This window comes from Mustela erminea, chromosome 11 (assembly GCF_009829155.1).
Source record: "Mustela erminea isolate mMusErm1 chromosome 11, mMusErm1.Pri, whole genome shotgun sequence".
Classification (NCBI taxonomy): domain Eukaryota; kingdom Metazoa; phylum Chordata; class Mammalia; order Carnivora; family Mustelidae; genus Mustela; species Mustela erminea.
The window spans coordinates 41,910,324-41,922,336 of NC_045624.1; the positions used below are offsets into that span (position 1 = coordinate 41,910,324).

A 12,013-nucleotide genomic window follows, 5' to 3' on the forward strand; every position below is an offset into this window, starting at 1 on the left:
TCAAGTTGGCTTACATCTCAGCACAGGGAGAGACTGATTCTATATTAATCATCCCACAGTGACTAGTATTTAACTTTGTTAAAGTCAGCTAGCAAAAACGCTCATCTACCATACCCATGTTAGCCAAGAAAACACGGGAGCCATTAGTTTTAACAACACTGCATGCCATTGACCCTGCTCCTGCTACAGTGTGTATCACATGCCTCTCCTGAGAGCCAGGCTCTCTGCTAGGCCCTTGGAGGTGAAGGGCCTACAGTGTGAGCACTATTATTCCAAGAAGATGGAACCCTGTTTTGCAGGTGTAGGTTCGCTGTCTGTGTGGCAGGAGGGAAGATATGGGAAAAACTTCTGTATCTGAAAGTGAATTTTATAACTCAGATTTCATAATGGCAAATCATTATATTTTATTTAAAAGATACAGGAAAAATACTGCCTTGTTAACAAAAGTAGGATCATGATTTTTAAGTATTGGGCAACTTTCACTAGTCATCACTGTCATTCATGTTTGGTTTATAACTGGGAACCAGGAATCAATGAAGCTGTCAGAAATAAGAATAAGGGGCGCCTGGGTGGCTCAGTGGGTTAAGCCTCTGCTTTTGGCTCAGGTCATGATCTCAGGGTCCTGGGATTGAGCCCCAGACGGGGCTCTCTGCTTGGCAGGGAGCCTGCTTCCTCCTCTCTCTCTCTCTCTCTGCCTGCCTCTCTGCCTACTTGTGATCTCTCTCTCTGTCAAATAAATAAATAAAATATTAAAAAAATAAGAATAAGAATAACAATAATGTTCATGTTTGCTGAGGACTTCCTATTTGCTATGCAATTTATAAGGGCTACATCATCTAATCCTACAACTCTGTGAGGTATGTTTTTGCATTGGAGAAAACAAGGTTGAAGAGGTGAGATCAGTTGGCTCAAGGTGAAGGAGCTAGAGAGTAACAGATTTAGCACTCTAACAGAGGTCTAATACCACACAGCCTTTCTTAATTCTTCGTATCCCCCATCAATCATAAATAGCATCTGTCCTCCTAGAATGTACAAGTTCTTATTTTAGAAAATTTAGACTAGTCTAACCAGACTAACAAAAAATATTTTAAAGACTTGATTAAAAAAAAAAATCAACATCTTTCAGATGACTTTTCCCATCATTTTTAAAAAAAAAAGTGTTTTGTTTTTTAATTTGACAGGGACAGAAAGAGAGCAAGGGCTGTGCCCCTGCGTGCACAAGCAGGGCGAGGGGCAGAGGGCGAGGGAGACGTGAACTCTCCGGCTGAGCAGGGAACCTGAAGATGTGGTGCTCATCCCATGTGCCCTTCCCCCCATCATTTTATTTTATTTTATTTTATTTTTTTTAAGATTTTATTTATTTATTTTACAGAGAGAGATCACAAGTAGGTAGAGAGGCAGGCAGAGAGAGAGGAAAGCAGGCTCCCGCTGAGCAGGACCCTGGGATCATGACCCGAGCGAAAGGCAGAGGCTTAACCCATTGAGCCACCCAGGTGCCCCTGCCCCCATCATTTTAGAAAGGACCCTTGAAACAACCTGTATTGTATACAGTTGTTTGATAAAATGTGATTTCAGCACTGTGACTCCACAGCAATGATGAGAAGGGTTTGCCTTGTGAATGAAAAGGGTATATCCTAATCTTAAAATTTGAATTTGAAGCTGAGATCTTATGCTTCTTTCCTTGCCTCATTGCACTTTGGTCTTTGACCTTAAAATTCAGTACTTCCCATCTCTTCATCGTAGATAATTTTGAACTCAATGCACAAGTACCAGCCACGGGTGCACATCATTAAGAAGAAAGACCACACAGCCTCGCTGCTCAATCTGAAGTCTGAAGAATTCAGAACATTCATCTTCCCAGAGACTGTTTTCACAGCAGTTACTGCCTACCAGAATCAGCTGGTGAGTTCAGCATTCAACATTCATTTCCTACGTAAGGGAAGGATTTAAGAGCTTCTTCCATTTTCTTGGAGAGAAGGGCTCTCCCGGTACTCAAAATCGAAGTTCACTTTGGTGAGTGCTATTGGATATTAGCCCCGGAACCTCTAAGCGCACTGAGTGACCATGACTCAAGGTTACTAAGGTCTGTATTATAGCATCTTTTCTAGAATCTTTATATTCTTGGTCAGTTGTTCATTGCCCATTCTCCCACCCAGACCTGTTCCATCTGACTTCTCAAATTTTCTTCTTGGGAAAATCACCTGTTTCCTTTTTCATTGTGGTAGAGGCCCATGATGTATATAACCATATACTCATTGCTTCACAAAATCTAGAGGTTCAGTTTTTCTGCTAAATTAACACACGTATTCCAGGCAACTACCCGCACTACTGACACTTCAGAAATTTTGTGGAGCTTATTCAGCTGTAACTTAAGGTAATTCTAATGCAAGGATTTTAAGTGTCTCTTTAGATAAACTGTAGCATGTAAGCAGTGTATATTTAATTAACTTCAAGATATCTAATTTATAATATTGAGCTTCATAGTTTGTACTCTTTGATATATATCACATTTCAAGTTTATGCATTTCTTCATCCATAAGGTTTCGTCCAACTGAATAAATAACTGTCAAAGTCTTACTGAGGGCTGGGTGCTGGTAGAGAGATCCCCATATATTTTCTTCTTTCCCAGTCAGCATAACCATGAAGGCAGGGGTAACAGGAATATTCTGTAGTGAAGAAGCTGAAGCTAAGAGAGGATAGTAACTTTTCATGGCCAGGAAGGACCAGAAATAGAATTCCTCTGCTATACTTCAGTAAAAGGAACTCATTCACTTTACTTGACAAACTTGGTTGGTTGTGGCCTCTCTAGGCCTTTGCAGCTTGCTTTTATTTGGTTAGTTTTAAGGTGGCCAGGGCTGTGGCTCTCCTCTTCTTTCGACGTTATTATGTTTTAGGTTCTGAGCCAGTAAATACAGGTGATGCCTGAATGATGGCTCAGAGGCCAGGGTGGGATAGGTCAGCCAGAGGAGATACGATGTCGTGTTTCTCAACAAAAGTAAGAAGGTGAAGCTGAGAGCTCAGGTAACCCTAATTTCCAAATGAGGAAATGGGAGCCCAGGGGAGGGAAATGAGCAAAAGGCAGGAGTGGATGTGTATCTATCTGTAAAGCATAAGCACCTGTAATTTCTGTCTGACTTGGAGTAGATTTTAGTTCACCACTGTGGCTGCCATTTTCCTTCCCTGTTAAATGGAGCTAAGAACTGCCTAGAACATCTGGGGAATTTCTGTGAGGATCAAATGTGGTGCTGTGTGTAAACATGCCTTTGGAAACTGTCAGGAACCCTAAAAATAAGGCATATGGCAACTATCAGACTGTCTCTAGTGTGTTCAAAGAGGCTCTGTCACTTTTTCTGATTTTAAACTGTTAGTGGCACATTTTTTTAATGAGGTAGCTAAAGGTACAAATGTTATCATACGAATCATCTTAAAGTAAAAGCAAAGTATTAAAACTTTTCAGTTATCTCTAAGGCAACAACGCAAGAGTAGAAACTTTCAGAGAATGCCCAAGCTAAAAAGCTGGCTGTAGATTGAAGCCTACCAGGATGTAAAACCCCAATACTGTTTCACTGGGAATCTGAAACATTAACACCAACTATCCTAGTTTTTATCTGAGGACACATGTAACACATATATAGATTCAGAGAACATTCCTGAAACATTCATTTTACACGAATTTGAATTTGTAGCTTTTATACTATAAGACTTTTATAGCTTTTATACTATAAGACAGTAGATTTTTACTTCTGCAAGAAGTCTGTTGATGTTTGAGACTAAAACAGAAACTTGTCATGTAAAAATTTCATTGCTTTTATCAGAATTCTCTGTAAAGAAAACCAAAGCAAGAATAGATAAATTGTTTTTTTAAGTGAAAATTACCAACTGAAGAAAATTGAAGAAAAGTTTCTAATAATAACACCTTAGATTTAGTTTAATAGGTGAAGGAGCAATCCTGAATAAATGTTGGCAGGACTTCTCAGCTCATGGTACACTGGAATCAGAGGTTTTATCTACATAATTGTAATCATAGCTAATATTTGGGTACTTACTAGGTGCTAGGGACCATTTAAAGTGCATTGTCTTATTTAATCTTCATAAGGATATTATAAAATAGGAACAAATAGTCTTTATATGTTGCATTTATAGCTGGGAAAATTGAGGCGTGGGGTTAAATTACCCATCCAAGGTCACCTTGCTGGACCTCGCCTGCCCTATTTCTCTGTACTTTTCTCCTTCCCTGAATCATTTGAAACTAAATAGCATACATCATGATACTTTACCTGTCAATATTTCTACAAGTATATACTGACAATAAGAATGTTTTTGTAAGCGTTATGTCTTTTTCACAGCTAAGAAAATTAATAAGAATTATTCCTTAATAATTAATCTTCTAAAATTCAGTTCATACTAAAATTTCCAGGAGGACCAACAAATGTTTTTTATGACCTTTCATTTACCCGCTTTGAACTAGGATCCAACTAACATTCATGGCCTAGGTTTATGACTTTTAATTTAGAAAAAAAATCTCTCTACATTTTTTTCTCAATATCCCATAATTTTGACACGAGTCTCCTGAAGGCGGCCCCGGGAGCCCCATTTTGTAGATGAAAACGCAGGTTCAGGGTGGTTACCACATTTACCCAAGGTAACAAATCTGATAAGTGACAGAAGCCATCTTCTGGGTCTTAAAGCCTCCTTTGGTGGCCTCATGCTAACTAGACTGCAGGTCAAAGGAAGTGACCACTGACAGTTTTCAAGGTTTGAAAAGTGAATTTGAAAATGTTGCTAAATTAAAAGAGACTCAGATACTAATAAACATACATCCTAACCTCAGTTGCTTTTCTTGCAAATGTTTATTTCTAATTGAGATTATAAATGGGCTCAAAATCTAGTTACCAGTTCCTAGCTCTCATTCACTGGATCATTAAATATAAAGATTAATACGGTGAGTATATCATTTCATTGCTAAATAACCTACAATAGAAGTGATTAGATTCAGAACTAATTTTTCTCAATAGATCCTGCTGTGTCTGGGTTTCTTTCTTTCTTTCTTTTTCTTTTTTTTTTTTAAGATTTTATTTATTTATTTGACAGAGAGAAATCACAAGTAGATGGAGAGGTAGGCAGAGAGAGAGAGAAGCAGGCTCCCTGCTGAGCAGAGAGCCCGATGCGGGACTTGATCCCAGGACCCTGAGATCATGACCTGAGCTGAAAGCAGCGGCTTAACCCACAGAGCCACCCCGGCACCCCTTTGGTTTTCTTTCTTAACATCCACCTTTAACCCATAATTTCCATGCCATATATATATTTGAAATTCATGTAATAATCAAAGATTTCATTGGTATGCTAATAAACCAGTTTTGCAGATGGTTTAAAATTCATAAGACCAATCAAAATTCATGTTCAATAAACATATCAAACAATCAGTTTGGAGATTAGTATTTTCATTAGTCTTCAGCAGTTTTCTAAACTTACCCTTGATTCTTTCTCAAATCTCCCCACATCTACCACTTTTCCACGGCTATATCCATGCTTGTGTACTATTTTCCCATAGCAAAAATATAATAAAATAAATATATAGGAAATAAGCATGTACTTAGTGTTAAGTATCAGAACTTTTCCATGCATAAAGAACAGAAAGAAAAGAGAGGAAGATTGAAAAGTTCACCTTTAGGATCACCTTCATATCTCTTAAACTTTGGACAGGACTGTTATTTTTATATCTATTAAAAGTAAAATCAGTTTCCAACAGAATTTGTGAAAAAGCTTCTCATGTATTGTGGCTGGTAGTTTTATTTATAAGAAATGAAAATGGGCCATATTTTGCTGTTTTTTTTTTTTTTCCGAGGAAATGATTGCATTTCTTTACATTATTAGATAAAACCTAAATACATTACACTTTCAACAAACTATTTTATAATTTCAGATTTAAAGGTCATACCTTGTTTTTGAGCAGGCTGACCATTGCTGTGCAGTTGAAGTGTAGGTCAGGTTTCATTTTTAAATGCCTTTGGACAGATCTTTTCCTGATAATTGGAGAAATGGTCTCTGAGGGCCAATTCCACCTTGTGGCTGGATTCAGAGCCCAGTGATCCCACATGGCATGGAATAATCACCCCTGGGAAATGTCCCCTTCTCCTCTCGCAGCTGGCAGTGTCAAAAATTTGTTCTCTAATTTGGCATACGTTTATTATCTGTAGATAAAGGAGATGTTGGGAGAGAATTTTCTGGCAAAGAAATGCATTATGTCCTATATTATTGAGATAACAGGTGAAAAAATAGCGGCATGTTTTGGCCCGAATTAGTCAGTGATTTGCCTGTCCCAAGCACACACAGAACTGCGGGATTTCATACGCACGCAAAGCTGCCCTGTAACACCTTTTCCTCACCAAATGAAAAACAATGCTGCTTTTAAATTTGGCTTTTGAGTTACAAGCTGTACCTGTAGTTTTATATGGGTTTCTTTTTTTTAAACATATCATATTTGATTAGTTGGCCTTTTAGGGATCCTTATGCAGTGTCACCGTTGACATGGATCATGTTGTTCAGCAACGTCACACATAGTGGCAGGGATTCTGTATCGGGGACCAGGTGGAATGATGTCCGGCTCAGATCACTGTATGTAACTTGGGTCCCTTCTCATCAGTTTGCAGATGTATAGCCTTTTCAGTTATCCCAAATGGCATAAAGGGATATAAAACTGTATCTTCAGAAATAAATTTCTATGTCACTGCTGTTTTTATTGACATATCCGTGGAATAAAATCTATGCCTGACCTCTTAAAAATGCATGATTACCTAGAATGTTGAAATCCTATTTAAAAATTATTTTACTTAAAAATTAGAAACAAAATGAAGTGCTATTTCTGTAAACTCAAGAAGAGTTTTGCTAGTCCATAACTGGTAAAAAGGTGAAATCCTGTTTCTGATTGCTTGTCCTCGGAGCAAACTTCAACAAACATTTCTGGGGTACTTAATGTTGACACCGCAGTAAACTCAGAGACTAGCGATAGCACAGTGAGCACGGTGAGTACAATAAGAAGTTTAACTCACAGTCTTTGTACCGCTGATCAGTACTCCATAAAACCTGTTCAAAATTGTAGTGTTATGTGAGGGCCCCCCTACAATTTTATTAACTAGACATCCATTCAGCTTCTTTTCCTTTAACTTCCAAAAGCAATACTTTAACCTGGAATTAGATAAAATGGTATATAGAGAAAGGCTTAAGTTCCATTTCTTTTTTTTTTTTTTTAAGATTATTTATTTATTTATTTGACAGAGATCACAAGAAGGCAGAGAGAGAGAGAGAGAGAGAGAGAGAGAGCAGGCTCCCTGCTGAGCAGAGAGCCCGAGGTGGGGCTCAGTCCCAGCACCCTGAGATCATGACCTGAGCCAAAGGCAGAGGCTTAACCCACTGAGCCATCCAGGCATCCCTTAAGCTCCATTTCTAATCAACACACTTAAGTCACATCATTGCTGTAACTAATTGGTGAATCTAGGTGTATGAGAGTACCTCATTCTGTTCTCGAAACTTTCCTATAGTTTGAACTTATAACAAAATGTGGAAAAAAAAGAAAAAAGTTACCAGTGATCTGCCTGGGCATTTTGAAAGGGAGACTAGTAAGATATTGGAAATAGAACATTCTAATGATGAAAGAAAATTCCAAGGAAATCTGAAAACTGTTGAATGTAATTGACTTCTCCAGGGTTATGGCAGTAATATTAGATATGGTGATGTCCTGCTTGAAGGACACACTCCTGCTGAGAACATTTATTCTCTATGACAGTCATCCCATTCCAAGCCAACAGCCTTTCCCTTTTGGAAATAATGGAGAAAAACAAATACAATTTTCAAAATCCTTCAGAGGGACCAAGCAGATCAAAAGCCCTTTAATCATCACAACAGTTGGTCGTACTTATATTCTTTTAGTTTGGAAAGACTCAAAGCGAGATACGGTTTGCATCTTAGAGGAACGGCTGTCCAGGGACTTGTTCCATCAGATATCTGCCACTGTCTCCATGAAATTTTATCTATTCCCTTTTAAATTTTATTAATTAGTTTATAGGGATTGAGCTTGAAAGAAGGCTTGACTTCATTGTTCTTCCTCACAGTTGCAGTTGGAAATTTTCATCTGGGTTTGGCTGACCCTTAAGTCACTAACCCCGCGGCAGATGTGGGGTCAGGACCCTCTCTGGCGGCCCGTGAAGCGGCCTCAGGACCGATTAGCTGTGTATCCCTCCGCTTGTGCCTGGCACGTTGAAGCGCCATTAGGGCAGGGCACGCATGCTCTTTATCTCCGCCCGTCCAACACTTAGCATAGTGCCTGAGAGGTTGTCCGTCCGCATTAAATATTTGTCGATGAATTACTCTGAAAGCATTTTCATGAACTAGAAAGCGTTTGAGAAATAGAAGGCATTTTTAACTTGTAATTATTCGGTAGAAAGAGACGCAGCGCCGGTCTGAGGATTTAAAAGTCTTGTTGGTGTTTTATAATTTTAGAGCATGTGAATTGCTTGTGCTTTCTGAAGATGCTTCCAGTTTATTTGAAACAAATAAAATTTTCTCCTGCATCCTGAAAGTGGACCTGCAAAACTAAATCATAGTCTGAAGGATGACTGAAACAGACTCCAGCCCTGAGAAAATCCATGGTTATGACAGTGGTGGCAGCCACTCTGCATGGCCACACCTTAGAGTTAGAACCTCAGAGGTTTCTATGTCTTTCTTTATGTGCAAATTTAAAATAGCTGTTGTTATTCATGAAGAAGTTTTCCTCCTTCCTTCCTTGTTTACCATGTCCATTAACTAAGCTGAAAAGGAAATCAGTAATTTTTTTTTTTTTTTTTTTTTTTTTGCTGCACTAGACTGAACAGGCGAACAATGAGCATTTGTGAGATATTGGCAAGCCCTCTTAAAAATTAATACTATCAAATGATTAATCTTATAAGTGGTCAGTGTTCATGACAGAAAAAGGGGGGTCTCTGGATAGGAGAGTATGGGAAGTTCTATTTTAAGTGAGGTAAATAGCTTCTTTGCAGCATATGCATTGGTTAACCCATGTTCAGAAAATTCGAAAAGGGAAATAATGCCTTTCTTTTGTAATGAAAAAGGAAGTTCTTTAGGTGTTAATGATTTAAAATGCATAGCTCATACACTTTGATCAGAGAAGAAGTTGTGTTTTGGTAAGAGTATTTTAAGCTATCTATTTTGATTGTGTTTAGTGTTTATGAGGAGGACATGCCTCAATGTATAACCTTTTCTCCAGGTTAAGATTATTTTGTGTATGTCTCTCTAAAGGTTAGCATGGGTTCTTGTTCTGATGCCGGTGAACTAGGACTGTCTTTAAGAGTGTCTGAAGTTCCAGTTCAGATATGGACTAGCTGTGTCTTGGTCCTCGTGGGTTCTTTTTGGCTCTAATCAGGAATTTTATAAGTCAAGTATCTTGTAATCAGTGCTTTTTTTTTTTTTTTTTGCTTCACAACCTAATGTCTGTTTCTTTGGAGGCACCGTGCATATGATTTAGTGGATCTTTTTACATTAATATTAATGCTGTGGGAATTATGACTAGCTCCTCTTAGATACTTAAGACTATGATTCTTATTAGGGAATGTTTTCTTTTATACAAGCACAGAGTCTATAAATAGCATTGTATGGGAGGAAAACAAAAGACTGGTTGATTCTAATTTAGTCAGATGGAAAGGGGAGCAGGGCTAAATTTATACTCTGAAAGGTTTATATCATGTATTTATGTCACATATTTCAATAGAGTATTGAATATGAAACTATTATTGGCCATTTGATCTTTTTCTTCATTATGTTATCTGTATGTGCCCATAGGATTCACAAATGATGCTGTCAAGTCAGCAGGAGGCAACATTTTTGTTTGTGTTCCCCATTACCCACCAATGCTGGCCTTCTAGGGCTCTCCCATTCCCCAGGCAAGCCCTAGCCTTTCACGGTTCTCTTAAATTCTTCACTGGGCCATTCTGGAAAGGCCCCTTCCCTAACTGGCTCTATCCATTGACCTTCAAGCTATTTTCTAGGACCAGCCAGTCCTCAAATCCCTCATCTCTGAGGCCCTTCCTGACCAGTTGTCCCACCTGGCTGTGAGTCATCCCTCCCGTGAATTTCTCCATCACTTTCCACCCTTCTCAAGATCCTAAGAAGCATTAAGTATTCTTGGGGTGGCCTGGGAAATGAACAAATTCTTTATTTCTGATTTCACTTCCTTGACCTCGGAAATGATATTGTTCTATTACCCATTCATTCCTTTGCAGATAACCAAGCTGAAAATAGATAGCAACCCTTTTGCCAAAGGCTTCCGGGACTCCTCCAGGCTCACTGACATTGAGAGGTAATGAGAATTTTCTACTTTTCTGTCCAGATAAGATAAAGAGAAGAGTGGGTTTGTAAGAACACAGTCCTTTTAACGCCAAAGTGCCATAACCTTACTGTAGATAGTCTCCGATCCCACACCCCATCTTCCCTTCCACCTAGAAGCTCTGTAGACATGTGGCTGCTTAAACTGCGACAGCTGCCACACCTGCATCTGTGTTTGCGAGGAGGTGGTTTCTTTGGTCAGGACATTGACTCAACTGTAAAAAATAGGATTTCTTCCTTATGAAAGACTCAGTCCTTTTGATGATGCTAAGCTTCCTCTCTCAGGTGGCAATCTGCAGACACATGGAATCTTGATAGCTTTTGCTTTCTGAAGTGGACATATTTGCTAACATGAGGAATATGGGTTGTTTGGAACTTTGAAGCAAGGAGATGTCATTTAATTCAAGGCCCATATTTTAAACGTGGCATAGACTGCTTATATTTAATAGGAGAGACATCAGGTCTCGGAACCTTTAAGAAGACAAACGAGAATCATGTGCCTGTAACTTACTCCACTTTTAACTTAGTTAAAATGGTTTATGCAGTGTGAGATCCTCTATGTGGTGAGTAATGTCTATGTGAGATCCGCAGCTTGCCCATAGGAATGTCAAAAAAATAATGCATTTTTTTTTTAGGGAGAAGATTTTTCAACCTAACTGATTATTTGTATCCCTTACCCGTACTATGGAACTTTCTGTACTTCTTTTTTGTGTGAGAATATTTAAGTTCTACTCTCTTGGCAGACTTCAATTATACAATACAGTGTTATCAACTCTAGTCACTATGTTATACATTAGATCTTTAGACCTTATTCATCTTCTCTACGTCTTTTGTGTGGCCCAGAGTCTACATTTGACAGGTGGTATACCCTAGCCACCAGGCTTTTGGTATATTTTACCTCCAAATCTTTGTGTGATTTCCTCCCCACCAGCTGCTACACATGTCTGTCACATTCTTTCTTACCTGACACATGGTCATGTCTCCTGATTTTGCTACTTCTCTCCAACTTGTCCTAGAAATGCAAATGAAGGGGTCATTGCACATTTTAGCCATAGCTGTCTGATCCTCCCTCTGCCCTCCCAAGTAGCAGGTATCACGGGATGGTTTTGATTTGGAGGAAAAGATACAGAGGCTCAGTAGGGAGGCAGAGCAGCCAGCAGGAGAGGCTGGGAGTGGAACAGGTGCTGTGGGATTTAAGTAGAAGGGAGAAATTAAGTCATTGGAGAACTTGACAAATGGTTGAGGGTGCTGAGATCAGGGAAAGAAACTGGAGCTTGTGGTTGAAAGTCGATTGCAGACTGCACTGAGACACCAAATGGATAGCTCCTCCCCAGTGAGGTGGGACATAGGCAAGCAGATCGGCCTTGAGACCCAAGTTACAGAGAAGGTGGCATTAGCAGTGTGGGTGACAAAAAAGTCCATTGATAAAGGCTGCTGTCATTCAGGCATGACCTTTTTCATCTCTTATTTCTGGAGAGCCAGAAGCAACGAACCTCTCCGTTTCAGTCAGGTAGCAGGTGAGAATGAAGACAGTGGCTCAGTGCGACAGTAGGATGGTGTGTTTTTACCTTCTGTCTCAGATCAAGGGGTGAGCATGATCTACTGGGAGACAAACTCATGGGTTAGAGTCCCAGCTCTG

General features: G+C 39.2%; 1 protein-coding gene across 1 annotated transcript in view; it reads left to right on the top strand.

Moving 5' to 3' along the window:
- The window catches only part of TBX20 (T-box transcription factor 20), a 58,943-nt gene that overhangs the window by 12,173 nt on the left and 34,757 nt on the right, over window positions 1–12,013 (top strand). Inside the window, exons 5-6 of the mRNA XM_032304168.1 lie at window positions 1,744–1,902; window positions 10,272–10,348. Coding sequence (XP_032160059.1) covers window positions 1,744–1,902; window positions 10,272–10,348 — 236 coding nt within the window. The remainder of the gene's footprint in view (window positions 1–1,743; window positions 1,903–10,271; window positions 10,349–12,013) is intronic.